This window comes from Microcaecilia unicolor, chromosome 13 (genome assembly GCF_901765095.1).
Source record: "Microcaecilia unicolor chromosome 13, aMicUni1.1, whole genome shotgun sequence".
Classification (NCBI taxonomy): Eukaryota; Metazoa; Chordata; class Amphibia; order Gymnophiona; family Siphonopidae; genus Microcaecilia; species Microcaecilia unicolor.
In genome coordinates this window covers 26,172,755-26,198,193 of record NC_044043.1, presented here as the reverse complement: position 1 = coordinate 26,198,193, position 25,439 = coordinate 26,172,755, and the positions used below count along the sequence as shown (strand labels likewise).

Here is a 25,439-nt window from a genome sequence, read left to right as displayed (position 1 = left end):
AGGACCAGGCCTGGGACTGGCAGTGCTGATTTCAATGGATAAAATCAACGACTACTTTGGGATGAAAGTTCAAAAGCAGGTCTGGCCAAAAAATCTCCATACTGAACTCTATCTTGGTTGAGCTAGGCAGTTATAAATGAAGGCTCACGGTGCTGAAGGACACTGGAAGCCAGTTATGAATGAGCTGGAAACCAATGCGCCTTTTTCACTGAGTTTTCCTGCTATGTCAGATTTCGATCCATGGCATTACATTTTCTGAGAGTTATACCCAGTGGTGTGCTGGTAAATGTTTAACAGGCTCTCTCCCCGGTCCACCTCTGTGGCCCCCCCCCCCCCCAAATTGCAGAGCTGGCTATAGCTGGGGAGCGAGCCTGGGGGGGGGGGGGCAATACATTACTCTCTCCAGGAAAAAAAAATTAAATGATCCCAGGTTCCAATCTAATTCATGTTTAATGTGGGATAAAATGCCATAAATAAGTAAATAAATATAAACTTTTAACATTGAGCACCTGATTCTCATAGTGGACATATTCCAAACACTAAAATGAAAATAAAATGATTTTTTTCTACCTTTGTTGCCTGGTGACTGTTTTTCTGATAATGCTGGCCCAGTATCTGATTCTACTGCTATCTGTCCTCTTAACTCCGTTTCCAGGGCTTCCTTTCCATTTATTTCTTTACTTTCCTCCTTTCTTCTTCATTTCTTGCCCTACATCCATAAGTAAAAGCTGGGTCCTCCGCAGACTTGACTGACCAGTCGATCCAGCTTCTATTTTCTCCATCCATGTGCAGTTTTTCTCCTCTCTTCCTTTTCCCTCATCTCATCTCCTTCCTCACTCTCCCCTCTCCTCCATCCATATCCAGCATTTTTCCTCTACCCCCTCCATCCATGTCTAGCATTTCTCCTCTCTCCCCTCCACTCATGTTCATCTCACTTCCTCTCTTCCCTCCCCCTCCATCCATATCCAGCATTTCTTCTCTCTCCCTTCCTCTCCATCCATGTGCATCCCTGTCTTCCCTCCCCTCCATGTCCAGAATTTCTTCTCTCCCCCTCCATCCATGTGCATCTCCTTCCTGTCTTCCATTCCCTCCCCTTCACCCATGTCGAACAATTCTCCTCTCTCCCTGCCCTCCCCTCCATCCATCCATGTCCAGCAACCCTCCTCACTCCCCTGCCCTCCACCCATGTCCAGCAATCCTGCTCTCTCCCCTGCCCTCCCCTCCATCCACCCATGTCCAGCAACCCTCCTCTCCATCCACCCATGTCCAGCAACTCTCCTCTCCCCTGCCCTCCATCCACCTATGTTCAGCAACTCTCCTGCTCTCCCCTCCATCTACCCATGTCCAGCAACTCTCCTCTCCCCTGCCCTCCATCCATACCCAGCAGTTCTCTTCTCTCCCCTGCCCCCCTCTATCCATCGATTCTCTTCTCTCCCCTGCCCCCTCTATCCATCCATACCCAGCGATTCTCCTCTCTCCCCTGCCCCCCTCCATCCATCCATACCCAGCGATTCTCTTCTCTCCTCTGCCCCCCTCCATCCATACCCAGCGATTATCCTCTCTCCCTTGCCCCCCTCCATACCCAGCAATTCTCTTCTCTCCCCTGCCCCCTCTATCCATCCATACCCAGCGATTCTCCTCTCTCTCCTGCCCTCCCGCTCCCATCCATGTCCAGCGATTCTCTTTCACCCTATCGTCCCCTCCCATTCATATTCACCTGCCCACCCTCTTCTCCCCCCCCAACATCCCCCTTTTTCTTCTTGCCACAGTGCCACCTTGCGTGGTTTAAATCTTTTTTATTACCTCCATCGAAGCGGCCATGTCATTGAAAGCCCTGCCTGTCTCTAGCCTTCCCTTCATGAGTTCGTTCCCTCAAAGTCCCGCCCTCATGGAAAGAGGAAATGATATCAGAAGGCAGGACTCTGAGGGAATGAACTCATGAAGGGAAGGCTAGAGACGGGCTGGGCTTTCAATGATGCGGCCACTTCGACGGAGGTAATAAAAAAAAGATTTAAACCCCCCAGGGCGGCGCGGGGCGGGCACAGGCAAACGAGGGCTGTGGGAGGTGAGGTAAGCCTGGCTTGTGGCGCCCTCCTGCCATGCTTACCTCGTTTACCGGAGCTGGCTTGCCGTGCAAAACTGGCTCGCAAGATCTTTAAAAATTTAACAACTGGCTCTTGCGAGCCAGTGTGAGCCGGCTCCAGCACACCACTGGTTTACACCCCAACACAAATAAAAATCTTGATATACAGATTCAGCCATACAAATCTTGATACCATGCTCCATTCTCAACCCCTTGCATCCCTGCCCAATACAGACACCCAAATTCTGTCACCCCAAAAGCTCCTGATACACCGAGATGTTCCTTTTTGGGGTGACAGAAACCATAACACGCCTACACAGGCACACATTAATCTCCCTCATCTTTTCCCCACAGAATGCGACAAAATCTGACACTTCAACATAAATGCACAAACCCTGGCACACTTTCTGAACAAGGGCACTTCTTCTTTTAAAGACTGCTAAATATGCATATATTACATGTGATTAATAAAACATTTGCCAGCTATCTTTAACCACTAGCCCTTCAAACACCTAAAACTTCAACATAGGCATTTTCTTTCTACAGCAGTGCAATCCTGGCCTTACAGATCATCTACTATAATAAAACTCACCCTCAACGTTCTGAAGACAACGTTCTGAAGTCACTCAGTCACTCCCTGAAGGGTTCATGGATTCATGGTGGTGAAGCCACAACACTGACCATGTCTCTCTGCCCCGCCCTCGCATGACAGACCAATCAGAAAAAACACCCTCAACATTCTGAAACACAAAGGACCATCACAACACCGTTCCCAGGCAACACTAGGCAACGTAAGACGGACCAATCAGAGGAAACTATGTGACAATAAGGGAGGAGCATTCCCCAGCAGAATGACTCATTATCTGTGCAGCACGGAGAGCACAGAACCACCGCTGGAACGAGAGAAGAATATTCCTGCTGTGGGTATGTGCAAAAATAGACCGGGGGGGGGGGGGGGAAGAGAATTTTTAAATGCCTAATGCCAGTACTGAAGAGTGCCAGAGGGCCTATAGCAGACTATATTTGGGCTCGCTTGACATGGAGTCAGAGGAGCCGGAAAACAACGTGCCCGTCACCATCTGGGACGTGGGCGAACAGGACAAGCTGCGGCCCAGCTGGAAGGATTACCCGCAACCCAGCCAGCAGCAAACAGCAACCAAGGAAGGGGGAGGAGTAGGGAAACATGCCTAGGAATCGCTGGAGACTGGCTGCCAAACTAACGAAACAACCGCACACCGACGCACCACCTCCATCATTCGAAAGGCATCCACTCTTTCTTCAACAGAAATGCAAACTAATAATACAAAACAAACAAAGAACACATGGTTTCTCAGGCGGCTGCAGGTAACTCCCCACCCCCTTCCTCTTCCCCTTTTGCCGAAGCGGCCAAGGACGTGCCCAACCATCCCCAGCCTCAGGCAAGCTGTCTCCCACCTCGGGGATTCCCCGAGCACCCGGAAAAAGACGGCGCTGATTCCTGCAGCGCATAAATGTTCCAGCATTCCCCTGCAGCCGGCCTGAAATGGACCAAACATACCGGATCACCCCCCGACGGCCCGAGACCGTGCTCTTCTTCCTTCCACCACCTTAAAACAACCATCCCCGTCCTCAGGCAAGCCGTCACCCACCTCCAGGATGCCCAGAACCCCAGCCCAATGGAAAAAGATGGCGCTGCTTCCAACAGCACATTTCTCTTCCAGCATTCCCCTACAGCAGCCCTGAAACGGCCAAAAAATACCAACAGAAAGAACGTGCTCCTCTACCTCCCGCCCATCTAAAACAACACTGCTGCCTCAGCACAACACATTAAAAAAAAAAAAAAAAAAAACACTCAGCAAAGGCTGACCCCCCTACAACCACATTTACATTTCACCAACAGAAAGACCCCCCCTCACCGCACCCTCACACACAAAATAACTCTGTGACACATACACACACACACAAAAAGCCACATGCTAGCGCCCGTTTCATTGGTTTCAGAAACGGGCCTTTTTTACTAGTAATATGTAAAATACACATCAAAAGAAACAGAAGACAGTGAGAGCAGGAAACAACAGGTATTTGTGGGAAGCAAATTGGAAAGGAAATTTTGCACAGAGCCCCAATCCTATTTGGGACAAACTTTCCCTGCACATCTCTCTTGCACCAAGAAAGAGGGAGCCCCACCTATCTTGGAAGGAGACAGACAGATTTCTAGGGCCATAATTTCTGGAGATGGGCTTGCATCATCAGAGTGCCACTGATCACCCTCCCCACCCCCCCCCCCCCCAGGATAGCCATTAGAAATGTTCCCTAATCTGCATGGCCTCCACCATGCAACAGTATCTGAGGCACTGGAGGGTGTATTCAGCCTCTGCCCTGGCAGGCAGGCAGGGAGTGAGTGCAAAGCCCTGAACCAGCGTCCCAGCTGGATCTGTAAACACCTCTGCCATTCCTGCAGTCTGGTCAGACTCCCTGCTGCTCCGCAGGCTGCCTCCTTTTGCATCAGCTGCTTGCCCTCCCATCCTGGGCTCGGTTCAGGGCTGTAAAACCAGGCAAAGGGGAGACACTCCCATGCACTTAAGAGGACCGCTGTCTTACCCTCTCAGTCGCTCCTCTAAGTTTTTTTGTTACCGTTCTTCTCTTTGTCATAGCTTCCTTTTTTAAAGTTAAACGCTAACATATTTGACTTCCTATGTTTACCTTTTTGAAAGCAAATTTCAAAGGTGATCATGTTATGATCACTGCTGTCAAGCAGCCCCCAGACCGTTACCTCCCGTACCAGATCATGCGCTCCACAAATGACTACGTCTAGAATTTTTCCTTCTCTCGTCGGCTCCTGTACCAGCTGCTCCATAAAGCTGTCCTTTATTTCATCAAGGAAGTTTACCCCCCTGATGTTACATTAACCCAGTCTATATGGGGGTAATTAAAATCAATAATGCATGATATCTTATTCTACCTATTCCGGATAATCGTAGGGTAATTAAAATCACCCATTATTGCGTTGCTTATTTTACTTGCCTCACTAATTTCCTTTAACATGACTGCGTCCGTCTGCTCATCCTGGTCGGGCGGTCGGTAGTACACCCCTATAACCGTCCTTTTCCCCTTAACAATTGGAATCTCGATCCACAATGATTCCAAGAGATCTTTCGTTTCCCGCAGAATTTCCAATCCATTTGACCCAAGGCTCTCGTTAACATACAGTGCTACTCCTTCCCCAATCCAGTCCACACTATCACTACGATATAATTTGTACCCAGGTATGAGTGTCCCACTGGTTATCCTCCTTCCACCAGGTCTCAGAGATGCCTATTATGTCTAATTCTTCATTCAGTGCAATATATTCCAATTCTCCCATCTTATGTCTAAGGCTCCTAGCATTTGCATATAGGCATTTCAAACTAGGCTTGTTATTCCTTATTACAGTATGTTGTTTACTTGTCAGTACTAATTTGCTATTTTTTGCCTGGTTTTTATTATTTTAATTTATGGATATTGAATCTACTACAGTCTCTTTTTCATACTCACTATCAATAAACCCTGTCTTCCCTGTCTGGGCGATATCCTTGCAAGATACCTTATTCCGAACCATACGCTCCTGTGCGACTGTCTGTCTTCCCCACGTTCCTAGTTTAAAAGCTGCTCTCTCTCTTTTTTAAATGTTGATGCCAGCAGCCCGGTCCCATCCCGGTTAAGGTGGACCCCATCCTTTCTGAATAGGTTTCCTTTTCCACAGAACGTCGCCCAGTTCCTAACAAATCTAAAACCCTCGTCCTTGCACCATTGTCTCATCCACGCATTAAGACTCCGGAGCTCTGCCTTAGGCCCTGTGCATGGAACGGGAAGTATTTCAGAAAATGCCACCCTAAAGGATCTGTATTTGAGCTTTCTTCCTAAAAGCCTAAAGTTGGCTTCCAGAACCCAGTATTGAGTGTCTGAGATATTGGCGGTTGGGTTGTCACCTAACGATCTCTAGTTTTTTTTGCTTAATTTTGTGCTCGCAGTGTTGCAGATTTGGAGTCGTTATTTGGCCTATCAGATATTCACGGCTGGCCATCTAGTGCAGATATCTGCATGAAAGCAAAAGGAGGTACCGTCCCTCCTTCAGGTCCAGGATCAAGTAAATTTTGTGTATCTAATTTCTAAACTCACAGCCCTCTGCAGGAACAGACTGCTTCAGATTAGAAAGGTTTGGGACACGACGCTTATATAGTTTGGCTTGAAAGATCGCCTTGCAGCCTCGAGCGACTTGCCTCTGGTTGATCTGTATTACCTGATCTACACTGACTTCACATGACCCAGTTTGGCTTGCTTCTTCTGGAAGCCAGCAGGGGAGATGAAGGGATGGGGGTGGTGGACTGGAAGGTATTAGGTTGGGAGAGGTATGGAGGGTATTAGCATAGTGACCCACATACTGAAGAGCGACAGTATGTATTCAGCTGTTAACCTGTAGGGGAGTGGGATGGTTCTTGTTATTATTGTTCTATATTCTTTTGACTTTCGTCTTTGTTTTTCTTCCATGTTGTACAATGAATAATGCTAAATAAAAACATTAAAAAAAAGAAAAGAAAAAGAAAAGAAGCATCTAACTTTAGCCTCTGAAAGGGAGCAAATTCTGCAGAGCTGACAAATTACCAGTGCTTCAGTATGAAGAGACCAGAGTTGGTTCTATACAATTTCTAGACTCAGTGTGGTAAGACATTTACCTTGTGGTTCTGGTCTCTAGAGAAAGCGACATTGAGCTGGGTGAGGACGCCATCTTTGTGGAACTGAGCCAGCTCTTCTTTGTAAAGGAAGTCCTCATGCTTGTGGCGACAGCCATAGTACAGCACCGTCTCACCAACTTCCTTGCCTGCAATACACAACACACACGTTCTCTGAGCCTTCATCCTCTACCACTGTGTTTTTTTTTTAGGCCAGGTAATTTGAAAAGCTCACGAGTGCACCCTTCGTAAGTGTAATCATTTTAAAACTGCCACTCATCCCCTCCTTTCCAAAAAAGGAAATAGAGTCCAGTTTAACAAAAACATATTTAGGACAAGTGAAAACTTAAAAAAGACATTTCATTGACACGGTGTGCAGTCTGCCCAGCATTATAAGAAACGAAAATCAAGGGCTTATTGTCATCGCTGGACATGCAATTTTCCAAACTACATTTCCCATGACAATACGCTGAAATTCAGGGCAACTGGGGAAAGGAGGATTCGCTATAGATCTTAACAGTGCAATTTTTCTAGCAAAAAAGGTGCCGGTACTCAAATGCCAGGCCACCCTTCAGGGGTGGGGTGATCACTGAGGGACTCACTCCACAATAGCCAGGCCCCCTGCAACCAGTCACAGAATCTATGACAAGGCAGAATTGGTGTCTTGAGCCTGAGCTCTCATTAAAACTTGTGGTCCATCAATTTTAGCAGACACTGGAAAAGGTGCCAGTACTCAGTACCCCCGAGTACCCCCTCAAAAAAAGCCCTGGATCTTAAAGAGACAAAATGATATGCAGCCCTCCAACACAAATGGAAAATCTAGACAAAGATCTAATTATAAATATCCAAAGGCTGGTATAATGAAAGGACAGGAATGTAAGTAGTGGAATGCCTCAGGGATCAGTACTGGGGCCAATTCTATTCAACATATTTGTGAGCGACATTGCTGAAGGGTTAGAGGGAAACAAGTTTGCCTTTTTGCAGATGACACCAAAATTGGCAACAGAGTGGACTCCCCAGAACACGTGGACAACATGAGAAGAATGGTCGAATGTTTGGCAGTAAAATAATGCACTTGAGGTATAGAAATCAAGAAGACTAGTATGTGCTAGGGGTGAGAAATTGACATGCACAGATCAGGAGAGAGGCCTTGGGATGATAGTGTCCGAGGATCTCAAGGAAGTAAAACAATGTGGAAAGGCGGTGGCTGTTACCCGAAGAATGCTAGGCTACATAGTCAGCCTGCATAGTGAGAGGTATAACCAAATCGAAGAAAGGAGGTGTTGATGCCCTGCACAAGTCATTGGTGAGTGTCCAGTTTTGGCCTTATCTCTTCAAGGACAGTTCAGAGGAAGGCAACAAAAATGGTAGCAAAGAGAGAGACACTGGAGGACTTGAATATGTAGTGTATCTGGATTTTCAGAAAGCTTTTAACAAAGTTCCTTAAGAGAGACTCCTGAAAAAATTAGAGAGTCATGGGATAGGAGGCAATTTTCTGTTGTGGATTAGGAATTGGTTAGTGGACAGAAAACAGAGGGCCATTTCTCTCAATGGAGGAGGGTGAATAATGGCATGCCGCAGGGATCTATACTGGGACCGGTGCTATTTAATATATTTATAAATGATCTGTAAATCAGAACAAGTGAGGTAATTCAATTTGCAGATGACAAAACTATTCAAGGTTATTAAAACACATGTGGACTGTGAAAAATTGCAGGAAGATCTTAGGAAATTGGAAGACTGAACATCCAATAGCAGATTAAATGTAATGTCCAAATGTAAAGTGATGCACATTGGGAAGAATAATCTTAATCATAGTTACCTGATGCTAGGGTCCACCTTGGGAGTCAGCACTCAAGAAGATCTAGATGTCATTGTAGAGAAGATGCTGAATGAAATCTTCTGCCCAGTGTGTGGCAAATAGTTAAGCTCTGGAACAGCGGTTAGTATCTGGGTTTAAAAAAGGCTTGGACAAGTTCCTGGAGGAAAAGTCCATAGTCAGCTATTGAGATAAACATGGAGAAGCCACTGCTTGTCCTGGGATTGGTAGCATGGAATGTAACTACTATCTGGGTTTCTGCCAGGTACTTGTAAACCTGGATTGGCTACTGTTGGAAACAGGATACTGGGCTAGATGGACCATTGGTCTGACCAGGTATGGCTATTCTTATGTTCTTTATGGGCAGACTGGATGGACTGTACAGGTCATCTGCCGTCATCTACTATGCTACTATGTAGAGAGGTGATGTGATATGATACAGGCATTTAAATACTTGAAAAGTATTAATATTTAAACAAATCTCTTCCAGAGAGGTAGAACTAGAGGACATGAATGGAGGTTGGCGCTTGCAGAGAGGTAGACTTAGATTTTCCGACATTACTTCTTTTTCAGAGAAAGGGTAGATGATACATGGAAAGCCCTTCCAGGAGAGGTGGTAGAGTCAAAAACGATGAGCGAATTCATAGACACAGGGAATTCCTAAATAGAAAGAGGATAAAAACACAACATGGCTGTTGTGGTGTTAGCTTGGGCAAGAACAGCGGGAACTGAGGCCCCTCTATATAACAAAAGGGCGCATAGGCTAGGGCCCAGGAATGCTCCGGGGGACAAAGAGCAGTTATCTTCAGGTTGCTGAACTACGTGATTAAAAGAGATCTTTCAAGTGCTGCGTAGTTGGAAATCACTGGAGTATAATGGCAAGAAACCGTACTGCTTTCAGGATTACTCCAGCAGAGTTTCTACACAGTGGAAGGGCATCAATCCTGTGTGTTCCTGCTTAGTGACGATGTAAGTGCGTTTTGTGATCTTGTACCCTGCTTGCCTTAAAATTATCCACAATGGAGATAAAAAATTTTATGACAGTGCCAGGGAGGTAATGGCTTTTGTGGATCAAATCGAGTGGATCTGGAAGGCTGGGATGGAATAACGAAGATATACGTTTAGTTCATGGGGATCGGTGCAAATTAGCTGGGAGTGTGGTGGCTGGGTGGTATGTCCTCACCTATTAAAAGGCAGAAGATCTTGCAAGCACTGAAGAGGCAATGAGTATCTATAGTGCTGCTTCAGGAGACATACTCACCTTCTTTGGAACATGCTACATTGAGGTGCTGGTGGATGGATAAATGCGGCACCCGTCCACCTGAACCAGAAGTGACGTCACCGGTAGCGTCTATTTTCTCACCCTTTAGCAGAACGCCATGTACATGCATAAGGAGCAGATCCTGCTGCTTTGAATACGCCCTTTACCATGGAACTTTCTTCTTGGAAATCCTGTGTTGTTGGTTCTTTAGTTATATTTTTTTCTTCCATGTGCTTATTGCAACCAATTTCTGTTATCTGGGGCTGCTGCCCTAGTCAGCCCTCTCCCCATGTATGATCCACCTGTTTGCTCATCAACCCTTGACAGAATTGTAAAAATCAAGAACAGTCTCTCACTACCACAAAGTTTTTTATACTATTGTTCCCCCCCCCCACCACCAGGGATTATAAGAAGTTGTTGGAATGATGGATTCAGGATTTGGGGGTGGGGGTAATGACTAAATTTGATTCCCCTAATTAAGCAAATAGTACACAACGCAGAACTACAGGAATGTCCCTTTTGCTTAATTCACAGAGCTTATTTCCAGGTTTTTCAGGCGAGGATTGTAGATTCAATGCAATGTCCCAGATGCCAAGCTGAGGATAACACTCCTTCATGCAAATTGGGGTTGTATACCAATCCAATTTTAATGGCTGGAAATCTTCCAATATTTGAAAAATGTTCTCTACTGCAAGCTCCCACGGCTATGGGAAAATTAGGTTCTTACCTTGGTAATTTCTTTCCTTAGTCATAGCAGATGAAGCCATTATGTATGGGTTATGTCCATCAACCAGCAGGGGAGATAGAGAGCACTCAAACTTTCACAGTGCCCTCTTGGCCAGCTAGCTCCACTGCATCTTCAGTATTTGAAGCTTCTAAAGCAGTATGGCAAACCGCAATGGGAATCACAAGAGCTTTCCTCACAGCGAACGATGGCCCATCACAAGGGCATGAACTCATAAAGGAGGGAATAAACTCATCCTCCTTATTGTATAAGTGGAGGGGAACACACGCGCCTCCTGGAGAGAATCAACACATCCTCCAAAAAAAACATGCTGGAGGGAATGAACACATCCTACTAATTTAAACTGAACATGAATCCTGAAGATTGTTTCCAACTTTCTCCCAAGGAAGGAACTTCAGGAAATTAGAACAGAACCTGAAAAACAGATTCACAGCATACAGACAACCATACAGGGAGGGCTCATGGCTTCATCTGCTATGACTAAAGGAAAGAAAATTACCAAGGTAAGAACCTAATTTTCTCTTCCTTGTCATCAAGCAGATGAAGCCATTACGTATGGGATGTAACAAAGCAATCCCTAGATAGGGTGGGAACAAGCCACACCACGCGCTAGCACTTGTGCACCAAAAACGCGCATCCCTCCTGGCAGCCACATCCAGCCTGTAATGTCGGGCAAAGGAGAGCTTAGAAGCCCATGTTGCTGCACTGCATATCTCTTGAAGAGAGAGTGCTCCAGTTTCAGCCCAAGAGGAGAAATCGCTCTAGTAGAATGTGCCTTAAAGGCTACAGGCGGAACCCTGCCGGCCAGCAGATAAGCTGAAAGATAGTTTCTTTGAGCCAGCGGGCAATAGTGGCTTTAGACGCTGGAGACCCTCTGCGAGAACCGGATAGCAAAACAAACAGATGATCAGAAGTCCTGAAAGAGTTAGTAACTCGCAGATACTGCAGCAGAGTCCTGCGCACCGCCAAAAGGTGCAGCTGCCCAAAAGATTCTGGAAACTCTTCCTCTGAAAAAGAGGGCAAGAAAATAGGCTGGTTTAAGAGAAAGGCTGAAACCACCTTAGGCATAAAGGAAGGCACGGTCCGAACCGTGACTCCGGACTCTGAAAATTGCAGAAATGGTCTCTACAGGACAGCGCCTGGAGCTCTGACACCCGTCTCGCAGAGGTAATGGCCACCAGAAAAACGGCCTTCAGTGTCAAGTCTTTCTCCGATGCTCGCTGAAGCGGCTCAAAAGGAGATGCCTGCAGGGTTTTCAAAACTAGCCCCAGGTTCCAAGCTGGACAGGGTGCTCGCACTGGAGGTCGGAGCCGAAGCACCCCTGTAAGAAACTGTGCCACATCTGGGTGAGCAGCCAAAGACACGCCTTCCACCTTACCACGAAGGGAGGCCAACGCTGCCACCTGCACCCGCAGGGAATAATAGGCCAAGCCTTTTTGTACACCTTCCTGCAAAAAGTCCAGAATCGGCGAGACAGGAGCCCGCATTGGAACAATGGCTCTGGAAGCACACCAAGACTCAAACAGGCACCAAATCCTGGCATAAGCCACGGAAGTGGACCGCTTGCGGGCTTGCAGGAGAGTGGAAATAACTTTATTGGAATAACCTTTATCCCTCAATTGCGCCCTCTCAATAGCCATGCCGTAAGACCAAAGCGGCCGGCGTCCTCCATGGCTACCGGTCCCTGAGTCAACAGGCTCGGTACCAGAGGTAGCGGCAGAGGAGCCTCCAGGAGCATCTGTCGGAGGTCTGCATACCAAGGTCTCCTTGGCCAATCCGGGGCGATGAGGACCACTTCTCCTGGGTGCAGCCGAATCTGCAAGAGCAGGCGCCCTACCAAGGGCCATGGGGGAAACACATAAAGAAGACCCGGAGGCCAGGGTTGAGCCAAGGCATCCAACCCCGCCGAGCGAGGATCTCTCCGTCTGCTGAGAAGCACGGGACTTTGGTATTGGCACTTGTCGCCATTAGATCCATCACGGGCTTGCCCCATTTGGCACAGATCTGCAGGAATACTTCGTCTGCCAGATTCCATTCTGCTGGATCGATCTGATGCCTGCTCAGATAATCGGCCTGCACATTGCTCTGACCTGCAATATGAGCTGCCGACAGACACTGAAGATGCAGCTCGGCCCAGTGGCAATCAGTTCGGCCTGCGCGGCTAGTGCTCCTGCACCTTGTTTCCGCCTTGTCGATTTATATAGGCCACCGTTGTCGTGTTGTCCGACATCACTCTGACAGCCAATCCTTCCAGGGTCACTTGAAAGGACAGAAGTGCCTGAAACACCGCTTTCAACTCTAGGCGGTTGATGGACCACTCCGACTCCTCGGGTGTCCATAGACCCTGGGCATGCTTCCCCTTGCAGTGTGCGCCCCAGCCCTTCAGGCTGGCATCTGTTACCACTAGGCACCAAACGGGGAGGCGTCAGCGGCATTCCTCGCCGCAGCATGCTGTCCGAGAGCCACCACTTCCATGCTGAGACGGGCCGCAGGGAGCCAAGTAAGTCTGCATTGGTAATCCTGAGAAATAGGAGACCATCTCTGGAGTAGGGAATACTGTAGAGGTCTCAGGTGCGCTCTCGCCCAGGGTACCACTTCCATTGTGGCTGTCATCGATCCCAGCAGCTGGACAAAGTCCCAAGCTCGCGGGCGGGGCATCCTCAGGAGCAGACGGACCTGATTCTGAAGCTTGCACCGCCTTAGCTCGGGTAGGAACACAAAGCCCGAGACTGTGTCGAACCTGGCCCCCAAAAACTCTAGAGATTGTGAAGGGGACAGGTGACTTTTGGCCATATTGACGACCCAGCCTAGAGATTGCAGTACTGAGACCACTCTGGCTGTAGCTTGTAAGCTCTCTGTTGCAGAGTCTGCTCTGATGAGCCAGCCGTCTAGGTACGGGTGAACCCTGATACCTTCTCACCTGAGAAAAGCAGCTACTACCACCATTACCTTCGAAAAGGTTCGGGGAGCTGTGGCGAGGCCAAAAGGCAAAGCTCTGAACTGGAAATGTTTTCCCAACACCACAAACCTCAGAAACTTCTGGTGCGGGGGCCAAATCGGTATGTGCAAGTAAGCTTCTTTCAGGTCTAGAGACGTGAGAAACTCTCCTGGCTGAACCGCCGCAATGACGGAGCGCAGGATTCCATGTGGAATGCCGCACTCTCAGGGACTGTTCACTTCTTTAAGTCCAGAATAGGGCGAAAGGACCCACCTTTTCGCAGCACCACAAAGTAGATGGAGTATCGGCCGCAGCCTTGCTCGGCGGGAGGCACCGGGGTCACTGCCCCTAACTGAATCAGACCTTGTAAAGTCTCCTCCACCGCCGCCCGTTTGACGGCAGAACCGCATCGGGACTCCACAAACACGTCTCTTACTGGGGCGTTGAATTCTATTCTGTATCCATCTCTGATCAGGTCCAGAACCCACTGATCTGAGGAAATCTTGGCCCAATCCTCGACAAAGAGGGAAAGCCGTCCTCCGATGACAGGCATCGAGGAGAGGGCCGGCGCACCATCATTGAGAGGCGCCCCTGAACTCCTGGTCTTGAGCCACCGGTTGCGGAACGCTTGTCCGAGCGAAAGGAGTTCCTCTGCTGACCACGGGCACGTGAAGTGAACCCAGCAGAACGCCCCGGGCGGTACCTTCTAGCTTCACGGAAGCGAGGTCTGTACGAGGAGTGGACCGCCTGGCCCTTAGAGGAAGGCCTCTGCCTATCTTCGGGCAAGCGCTGAGGTTTTGGATCACCCAGGCCTTTCACAATTTTCTCTAACTCCTCACCAAATAGGAGAAGTCCTTGAAAAGGCAACTTCACCAACCTTTGCTTAGAGGCCATGTCCGCTGCCCAGTGTCGTAGCCACAGACGACGGCGAGCCGCCACTGCTACTGCCATTTGTTTAGCCGAAGCTCTGACAAGGTCATAAAGGGCATCAGCCAGAAAGGACAAGGCCACCTCCATCCGCGGAGCCATATCCAAGAAGGGCTCCGCTCCATCTCCGGGCTGAGCCACTGCCTGTTGCAGCCAAGCTAGGCAGGCTCTCACAGCATAACAGCTGTATGCAGACGCTCGAACAGTGAGACCTGCAATTTCAAAGGACCGTTTCAACGCTGTTTCCAGCCTACGGTCTTGAACATCCTTCAGGGCAACACCTCCTTCAACAGGGAGGGTAGTTTCTCTTTGTCACCGCAGTGACTAGGGCATCCACTGTAGGCATTTGAAAACGAGCCATATGTCCCTCACGCAGAGGGTATAACTGCCCCATAGCCCTGGAAACTCTCAAAGGTCCTCGGGGTCAGCCCACTGAGCCGAAACAAGCTCTAGGATGGAGTCATGCAAAGGGAAGGCCCGAGCAGCTTTCTTGGTACTAGCCATCCTGGGATTACCCGAGGAGGCCATGCCACTGTCAGGATCTTCAAATCGAGAGGGCCTGCAGGGTATCTGAAATAAGCGCTGGCAGCTCATCACGGTGGAAAATCCTCACCGCGGAGGGATCATCCAGATCCTGTGGTAAATCCGCACCTGACTCTGGTTCCTCAGACCAAGAACGTCAGAGTTCTCCGAATCCTCACACCCCGACCACGGGGGGGGGGGGGAATAAGGTGCACCACAATCTGAAGGGGAATTAACCCTTCTGCGCTTATCTTTAGGCCAAGCATTCCGGGAAAAAAGCCTCACTGGGCAGTCCAGGCCAGAATCCATCGGGGGGGGGGGCAATCAGAGGAGCCTCAGGCGACCCTTGAGGAAGGGCTCTTTTCATCATGTATGCTTTATGCAGCAAAAGCACAAAATCCGGGGAGAAAATCTCACCCTGGGCACCCAAATCCTGTCCGGTGCTAGCCACTCCTGAATAACCTCATCTCGAGGTGCCCCACCCGCTCAGGTCTCTCCCGTGTCCACGGAGGCCGCGCCATGCGGTGTAAGCAAAATGGCGCCCGCTGCCAGCTCAGAGCGGAAAGAAACATCGCTCGCCATGCTCGGGCCGGCTCCTACGCCAATACAGCACGATTTACAGAGCCCTGCTGCTGATTTGCGCTTGCCACAAGTGGTACAGCGCTTTACATTGTCCGCAGCCATCGCCAAAAAAACGGCGGTAAAATCCAAAATGGCGGTTTCGCGCCAAAATCGCCCCGATCGCGGGCCCACCCCGGAGGAGTTGGAAAACACTCTTACCTCAAAGGATCTAGTGTACAACTACGATCCTGCTGAAAATCAGGTCAAAAACCTCTGTTCCAGCGTCTCTCTGCATTTAAAAAACGCGACGCACCTTTTTTTTTTTTTTTTTTTTTTTAAGCAGTGAGAAAGCAGAGGTATTGAAGACTCCGGAGGCTCAGATGAGTGGGAAAGGCAGGGAAAGGGCAAACCTATATGCCTGCATCCACTGTTGGTGGGTAAGGAAAGGGAAAGCAAGGCAATATGTCCACATCCACAGAGGGTAGGGTAAGGCAGGGAAGGGGCTAACCTATGTGCCTTTAAGTGAAGCTGCTATAGCCTCCAACAACCCCGGTTAAAACTGGCAAGCCAGGAACCACTTCCGGGCAGATTTTTCTGGAGCTCGAACAAGCTTGCAGCCACCCTGCTAAGGGAGATAGAGAATACTGAAGAGGCAGTGGAGCTAGCTGGCCAAGAGGGCACTGTGAAAGTTTGAGTGCTCTCTATCTCCCCTGCTGGTTGATGGACATAACCCATACGTAATGGCTTCATCTGCTTGATGACAAGGAAACAGACGTTTAAATAAATATTTACAAGGTATTAAAATGCATTGAGAGCGCTAACGGGGCTTCCCTGAGCCCTGTGGAGCGCATTGCTCCGCCTCAGCCCGGAAGGGAGTTGCTGACAGCCCAAGCAGAGACGGAGAACGAAGGAGTTCAACCTAACCTGCTCGAGGGAAGGACTGCAGCGACAGAGAATGAACACCAACCAAGAGAAGCACTAATTCAATCAGCACTACAGGTATTTCCTCAGGACATTGTTACTAGACTGTCTCAAGTTGGGGCTCAAACTCAATCCCCTCCTGGAGCTAGTGGCGTGGTTAGACCAGCAACTGTGACACTAGAGTCACTATGGGACATGGTCTACAACATTCAAATCTCTATGCAAACCACATTAAAAGAAAATACTGACAATATAAAACTCTTTCTGAAGCTGGCGCTACTCCAAGCACAGGTGTCTGCACAGCAGTCCTCGAAATTGGAAAATATGAACATTAAATTGCAAGAAATGGGAACTTTAGAGACTGCATTGGTTAAGGATAACAATTTTCTGCATAAACGAATGGAGTACTTGGAGAATCAGGCTAGGAGACAACCTTAGGTTTCTTAATTTCCCTAAGTCTCCTTTAATTCCACCTGTTGAAATGGTCAAAAAATATATGGTGGACATTCTTGGAATGGATAAGGATTCGTTACCCCCCATAACACGGGCCTATTACATCTGGAACCCAAAGGGGGGTGATGGAAACCCCCCAGTGGAGGGGGATGAAATGAATCTGACTTCATTCCTCGAGAGTTCACTGGAAATTATTACTCAGAGGTCTACTATGCTGGTCACTTTTGTTTTGGAGCCTGACCGCAATGCTATATTAAGACTTTCCTTAAGACATTTAGAAAATCTGTTTATGGGATCAAAGATCCGTATTTTTTCCAGATCTCTCAAAGCCTACACAAACTAGTCGCAGGGCCTTTTTGGAACAGCGTCCTAGAGCGTTGGCATTGGGAATAAATTTTGTATTACGATTTCCTTGTACATGTAATTTACTGCTGGAGGGCAAACAGTTTCAATTTGTGGACCCTAAACAGTTAAAAGAATTTCTTGATGCTAGAGTAGATATGAATGTTCTATGCCCTCCATAAATAGCAGGCTAGGGTCGTTAACCCGAGGTAGCAACTGGTAGATTATTTTTCTTAAATACCTTATGTTACTTATATTTCTGGACTCTTGGAACCAAATGTTTCTTAATTTGTGGACGAATAGGCCTTAAGATTTATCCTTATACGGATTTCCTGATTGTAGTGCCGATTGCATATTCACAATTTGTAGTGAAATAATGAAATATACTAATAAATAAATGAATTAAAAAAAAAAAGGTATTAAAATGCAAACTAATCATTTTCAGAGACAGGGAAGCGGCAGAACTAGAGGTAATGAGTTGAGATTGCAGGGTGGGAGACTTAGCAACAATGTCAGGAAATACTTCCCCACAGAAAGGGCAGTAGATACCTGAATGCCCTCCCACAGGAGGTTGTGAAGACACAAAACGGTGATGGCATTTAAGAACTATATATAATAAGGATTGAATCCAATTCAAGCAAAACTAAAATAACCTCAAAACTGCTTTGACAGCGGCTGGTTGGGGGGTATGACCAATGCTGGAAAGACTTCTATTGTGAGGGTCCTGTATATAGCAAAAATAGATCAAATTGAGGCTGGAGTGGGCTTCGATGGCAACTCCAGTAGTTAGGGAGTAGGACTGGTGCCAGGCAGACGTCTACGGCTTGTGCCCCAAAATTGGCAGGGAGAGACAGAGAAGTATGGTAAAATTATGTATCATACCTGATAATTTTCTTTCCATTAATCATAGCTGATCAATCCATAGACTGGGGGGGGTTGTGTCCATCTACCACAGGTGGAGATAGAGAGCAAAACTTTTGCCTCCCTAATGTGGTCATGTGCTGCCGAAACTCCTCAGTATGTCGATATCAAAGCTCCATCCGCAGGACTCACACTTAAGAGAATTACACCCACAAAGGGACACTCTGCCCGCTCACCACCGCCGAACGGGGGGAGGTGAATTAACCCAGCTCAGCCCCACATAAGTGGGAGGGGAATCTGTCCATCTCATCCCGCGTGAGCGGGGGAGGGACACCACCCCGCCGATGCGGGGGGATCTGGCTTATCCTGCAACCGCAACCGCGGGAGGAGCTGACTGACCCTAACACCGCCGAGCGGGAGGGGGTACAAAGCTGCCCTACAGCCGCACGAAGCGGGAGGGAGTGCCGGCAAAATTTAAGTCTAAATCCAGCCCCGTAAAACGGAGGGGAGAGGAATTGCAGCAGCTCACTGTAACACAAACTCGTCTCAACTCTGAAGGATCCAAGGAAAAACTTGAGCACGAAGTCCTCCTGAACTAACTGAAGACTAAACTTGAACCTAAAATTCAACCAGAATATAAACAGTACAGATATCTGGGAGGGGCTACGGATTGATCAGCTATGATTAATGGAAAGAAAATTATCAGGTATGATACAGTGAATGATACATACCTGTAGCAGGTGTTCTCCGAGGACAGCAGGCTGATTGTTCTCACGACTGGGTGACGTCCGCGGCAGCCCCCACCAACCGGAAAAAAGCTTCGCGGGACGGTGGGCACGCAGGACACGCCCACCGCGCATGCGCGGCCGTCTTCCCGCCCGTGCGCAGCCCGCTCCCGCCATTGAATGACTAGCAAAGATGAAAAAACAACTCCAAAGGGGAGGAGGGAGGGTAGGTGAGAACAATCAGCTGCTGTCCTCGGGAACACCTGCTACAGGTATGTATCATTCACTTTCTCAGAGGACAAGCAGGCTGCTTGTTCTCAACGACTGGGGTATCCCTAGCTCTCAGGCTCACTCAAAACAAGAACCCAGGTCAATTGAACCTCGCAACGGCTGAGGGTACAACAGAAATTGACCTACGAAGAACACTAACTGAGAGTGCAGCCTGACCATAATAAATTCGGGTCCTGGAGGGTGGAGTTGGATTTACAACCCCAAACAGATTCTGCAGCACCGACTGCCCGAACTGACTGTCGCGTCGGGTATCCTGCTGGAGGCAGTAATTGTGATGTGAATGTGTGGACAGAGATGACCACGTCGCAGCTTTGCAAATTTCTTCAATAGTGGCTGACTTCAAAGTGGGCCACTGACGCTGCCATGGCTCTAACACTATGAGCCGTGACATGACCCTAAAGAGCCGCCCAGCCTGGCGTAAGTGAAGGAAATGCAATCTGCTAGCCAATTGGAGATGGTGCGTTTCCCGACAGCGACCCCTAGCCTGTTAGGGTCGAAAGAAACAACAATTGGGCGACTGTCTGTGGGGCTGTGTCCGCTCCAAGTAGAAGGCCAATGCTCTCTTGCAGTCCAATGGTGTGCAACTGACGTTCAGCAGGGCGGGTATGCGGCCTGGGGAAGAATGTGGCAAGACAATTGACTGGTTAAGATGGAACTCCGACACCACCTTTGGCAGGAACTTTGGGTGGGTGCGGAGCACTACTCTGTTGTGATGAAATTTGGTATATGGAGCATGAGCTACTAGGGCTTGAAGCTCACTGACCCTACGAGCTGAAGTAACTGCCACCAAGAAAATGACCTTCCAGGTCAAGTACTTCAGATGGCAGGTATTCAGTGGCTCAAAGGAGGTTTCATCAGCTGGGTGGAGGACGACGTTGAGATCCCATGACACAGTAGGAGGCTTGATAGGGGCTTTGACAAAAGCAAGCCTCTCATGAATCGAACGACTAAAGGCTCTCCAGAGATGGCTTTACCTTCCACACGATATGGTAAGCACTAATCGCACTAAGGTGATTCCTTACTGAGTTGGTCTTGAGGCCAGACTCTGATAAGTGGGCAGAAGGTATTCAAGCAGGTTCTGTGCAGGGCAAGAACGAAGTTCTAGGGCCTTGCTCTCACACCACACGACAAACCTCCTCCACTTGAAAAAGTAACTCTTTTTAGTGGAATCCTTCCTAGAGGCAAGCAAGACCCGGGAGACACCCTCAGACAGACCCAACGCAGTGAAGTCTACGCCCTCAACATCCAGGCCGTGAGAGCCAGGGACTGAAGGTTGGGGTGCAGCAACGCTCCGTCGTTCTGCGAGATGAGAGTCGGAAAACACTCCAATCTCCACGGTTCCTCGGAGGACAACTCCAGAAGAAGAGGGAACCAGATCTGACGGGGCCAAAAGGGCGCTATCAGAATCATGGTGCCGCGGTCTTGCTTGAGCTTCAGTAAGGTCTTCCCCACCAAAGGTAGGGGAGGATAAGCATACAGGAGGCCGGTCCCCCAATGGAGGAGAAAGGCGTCCGACGCTAGCCTGCCGTGTGCCTGAAGTCTGGAACAGAACAGAGGCAGCTTGTGGTTGGTCTGAGAGGTGAAAAGGTCCACCGAGGGGGTGCCCACTCTCGGAAGATCTTGCGTAATGGCATTGAGCGACCACTCGTGCGGTTGCATGACTCTGCTCAGTCTGTCGGCCAGACTGTTGTTTACCGCCTGCCAGGTACGTGGCTTGGAGGAGCATGCCGAACTGACACGCCCAACGCCACATCCCGACGGCCTCCTGACACAGGGGGCGAGATTCCGGTGCCCCCTGCTTGTTGACGTAATACATTGCAACCTGATTGTCTGTCCGAATTTGGTAATTTGGCAGGACAGCCGATCTCTGAAAGCCTTCAGTGCGTTCCAGATCGCTCGAGCTCCAGGAGGTTGATCTGCAGATCCTTTTCCTGGAGGGACCACAGACCCTGGGTGTGAAGCCCATCGACATGAGCTCCCCACCCCAGGCGAGAGGCATCCGTCGTCAGCACTTTCGTGGGCTGCGGGATTTGAAATGGACGTCCCAGTGTCAAATTGGCCCGGATGGTCCACCAGAGCAGTGAAGTGCGGCAACTGGTGGAGAGGCGGATGACATCTTCTAGATTCCCAGTGGCTTGGAACCACTGGGAAGCTAGGGTCCATTGAGCAGATCTCATGTGAAGACGAGCCATGGGAGTCACATGAACTGTGGAGGCCATATGACCCAGAAGTCTCAACATCTGCCGAGCTGTGATCTGCTGAGACGCTCTGGTCTGCGAAGCCAGGGCCAGGAGATTGGTGGCCCTCGCTTCGGGAAGGTAGGCCTGAGCCGTCTGGGTATTCAGCAGAGCTCCTATGAATTCCAGAGACTGGGCTGGCTGGAGATGGGACTTTGGGTAATTTATCACAAACCCCAGCAGCTCCCGAAGTTGAATAGTGCACTGCATGGACCGAGGGCTCCTGCCTCCGAGGTGTTCTTGACCAGCCAATCGTCGAGATATGGGAACACGTGCACTCCCAGCTTGCGTAGGTAGGGCCGCTACCACCACGAGGCACTTGTAAACACATCGTGGGGCAGAGGCGAGCCCAAAGGGCAGCACACAATACTGAAAGTGCCGTGCGCCAGGCAGGAATCGAGATACTGTCTGTGAGCTGGCAGTATCGGTATGTGCGTATATGCGTCCTTTAAATCCAGGGGAACATAGCCAATCGTTTTTCTGAATCATGGGCAGAAGGGGTGCCCAAGGAAAGCATCCGGAACTTTTCTTTGACCAGGAATTTGTTCAGGGCCTCTCAGGGCTAGGAGGTGGGACGCATCCCCCGTTTTCTTTTCCACAAGGAAGTACCTGGAATAGAATCCCTGCCCTTCCTGCCAGGAAGGTTGGTACGGGCTCGCCGCATTGGCGCTGAGAAGGGCGGAGAGTTCCTCTGCAAGTACCTGCTTGTGATGGGAGCTGAAAGACTGAGCTCCGGCAGGACAATTTGGAGGCAGGGAGGCCAAATTCAGGGCGTATCCGCACCGCACTATTTGGAGAACCCACTGGTCGGAGGTTATGAGAGGCCACCTTTGGTGAAAAAATTTTAACCTCCCTCCGACCGGCAGATCGCCCGGTACGGACCCTTGTAGGGCGGCTATGTTCCCGTGGATCCAGTCAAAAGCCCGTCCCCGGCTTTTGCTGTGGAGGCGCAGGGGGCTGCTTAGGCGCACGCTGTTGACGAGAACGAGCGCGCTGGGGCTGTCCCTGTGCCTGACGAGGCCTTCGGGCCGGCTGGTTGTACCTACGCTTCGCAAAAGAATAGGGTGCAGCCTGCCGGGCCCGGGAAAAACGTCCACCTGTGGAGGTGGATGCTGAAGGCGCCCGGTGGGAGAGCTTGTCGAGAGCGGTTTCCCGCTGATGCAGTTGGTCCACAATCTGCTCGACCTTCTCACCAAAAATGTTATCCCCCCGGCAAGGGACATCGGCCAGTCTCTGCTGGGTGCGGTTGTCCAGGTCAGAGGCACGCAGCCATGAGAGCCTGCGCATCACTATACCTTGGGCCGCAGCACGAGATGCCACGTCACAGGTGTCATAGATACCCCTGGACAGGAACTTTCTACACGCCTTCAGCTGCCTGACCACCTCCTGATAAGGCCTGGACTGCTCCGGCGGGAGCTTCTCGACCAGGTCCGCCAGTTGTTGCACATAGGTCCGCATGTGGATGCTCATATAGAGCAGGTATGACTGGATGCGGGTCACGAGCATGGAGGATTGGTAGGCCTTCCTCCCAAACGAGTCCAGAGTGCGAGACTCCCGCCCCGGGGGCGCCGAGGCGGTATCCCTCGAACTCCGTGCCCTCTTGAGAGCAGAATCCACGACCGCCGAGTCATGGGGCAATTGTGGCCGCATTAGCTCTGGGTCAGAGTGGATCCTGTACTGGGACTCTGCTTTCTTGGGAATGGTGGGGTTAGTTAAAGGTCGCACCCAGTTCCGAAGCAGGTCTCTTAAGGACATTGTGCAGCGGCACCGTGGAGGACTCTCTAGGTGTGATGGATAGTCGAGGACCTCGAGCCTCTCGGCCCTCGGCTCTTCCACAGAGGACCACGGGCAAGGGAATGCTAATAGACATATCCCGCACAAAGGAGGCAAAGGAGAGACTCCTCGGGGGGCGGAGTTTCCTCTCCGGTGAAGGCGTGGGGTCCGAGGGAAGGGCCGTAGACTCCTCTGAGGAGAAATTTAGGGTCCTACTCTTCCGCCCACGAGTCCTCATCCTCGGTGTCGGACCTAAGCTCATGTAGCTGAGTCCTGAACCGGGCCCGGCTCGAGTCGAGGCACCAGGTCTCGGTGTCGTCGAGCGGCGGACTCCCGCGGTCGGCGGGGGACGGAGCTCCCTCCATCGACGTGGACTCCACCTGCGTGGCGGTCGAGACCGGCACCGCAAGCGGCGACGGTGTCGACGGCCCCGGCGCCGGGCTGAGCTCGCCGGCGCCACAGTCATCGGCGCCGAGGGCGCAAGCACCCCCCGGCGCCGCACAGCCTGGCGCATCAGCCCTTCCAGGATCCCCGGAAGGATGGCTCTGAGGCACTCGTCCAGGCCGCTGCCGGGAAAGGCGATGGGGCCGGTAAGGGGTGTCGGTGCCCGAATTTGGTGGGAGCCAGGAGACGGCACCGAGGTGCCGGAACCCTGTTGCGTCGGCACCTCTATCACCGACGGGGACCTCTCCTCTCGATGGGGACGCTTCGGCGTCGACTCCTCTCCGATGTGCATCGAGGGCGACCGGTGACGGCGCTTCTTATACTTCTTCTGATGCCCGTCACCGGCGCCGGGAGGCATGGAGGAGGAGGATGAGGATCCCCCTCGGTCTCGAGGAACCGGGTCAGACAGGGTTCGGTCCCGTGGGCCATGGGCTGAGGGAGTGACCGGGGCCGACTGCCCACGCGGCCTCTCACCTCTACCCTCACCGGAGGACCGGCGGGCCAACGGGACCTGTTCTCCTGGGGTCGATGCCATCGGTGCCGACGTCTCGGGCATCGATACCGGTACCGAAGGACCGGGCGTCGATACCGATGCCGTCGAGGTCGACGTCGAGGGGCCGGCGCAAGTTCTAAAAATACGGTCCCGTTGAACTTGCCTCGCAACCTGAGTCCGTTTCCGGAGACCGAGACACAGGGGACACGACTTGAAATTGTGCTCCGGCCCGAGGCACTGGAGGCACCAAGCGTGGGTGTCGGTCTGCGAGATGGGCCGGCCGCACCGACCACACTTTTTAAATCCACTCGGGACCTTCGAGGACATCGACGGAAAAATCGCGTCGGCGAAATTAAAGTCGTCGATGGTGGCGGAAATCACACCTCGAAAAAGGAAACGACCGTGCGGCCACCTGGCCGCAACGCAACGTCCCCGCTGGAAGCAAGGGAAAATGGGAGCGCGTGCTCCTTTTTTTTTTTTTTTTTTTTTGAAAAGAAAAGTGGAGCGCGCGGCAATTAAATAAATATAAAAGAAAAAAGAGAAGATCGCGTAAACGCGACGGTTTTTCCGGGGCTGAAACAGAGAGAGCGGCACAGGCACGACTCTCTCCAGGCGCGGAAAAAAAGGAACTGGCGGGAGCGGTCGCGCACGGGCGGGAAGACGGCCGCGCATGCGCGGTGGGCGTGTCCTGCGTGCCGACCGTCCCGCGAAGCTTTTTTCCGGTTGGTGGGGGCTGCCGCGGACGTCACCCAGTCGTGAGAACAAGCAGCCTGCTTGTCCTCGGAGAAATAATTTTACCTTCCATATCATCATGCTGATCAATCCATAGACTGGTGGGATGTACCGAAGCAGTACTCACCCAGGGCGGGACATTGAAATCCCTGACCTCAACACTGAAGCTCCAAACCGGGCCTCCGCCCGACCAGCCACAGTCAAGCGGTAATGCTTGGAGAATGTATGGGCCGATGCCCAAGTTGCCGCCTTGCATATCTCTTCCAAGGAGACGGACCCGGCCTCTGCCATCGAGGCCGCCTGAGCTCTTGTGGAGTGAGCCTTCAGCTGGATAGGCGGCACCTTCCCCGCGGCCACATAAGCCGCTGCAATGGCTTCCTTGACCCATCTTGCCACTGTAGGCTTAGCAGCCTGCAGACCCTTACGAGGACCTGCAAACAGGACAAACAGATGATCCGATTTCCGGAAATCATTGGTCACTTCCAAGTACCTGATGATGACACGTCTCACATCCAGATATTTGAGAGCAGAGTATTCCTCTGGGTAGTCCTCCCTACGAAAGGAAGGGAGACAGAGCTGCTGATTCACATGGAAGCGAGAAACAATCTTGGGCAGGAAGGAAG

At 50.6% G+C, this 25,439-nt stretch overlaps 1 protein-coding gene across 4 annotated transcripts in view; it reads right to left on the bottom strand.

The window, feature by feature from the left end:
- The window catches only part of LOC115456823 (NADPH--cytochrome P450 reductase), a 260,347-nt gene that overhangs the window by 5,054 nt on the left and 229,854 nt on the right, over window positions 1-25,439 (bottom strand). For all 4 annotated transcript variants that reach the window (XM_030186142.1, XM_030186140.1, XM_030186143.1 and 1 more), the window contains one exon: window positions 6,775-6,920. In XM_030186142.1, coding sequence (XP_030042002.1) covers window positions 6,775-6,920 — 146 coding nt within the window. The remainder of the gene's footprint in view (window positions 1-6,774; window positions 6,921-25,439) is intronic.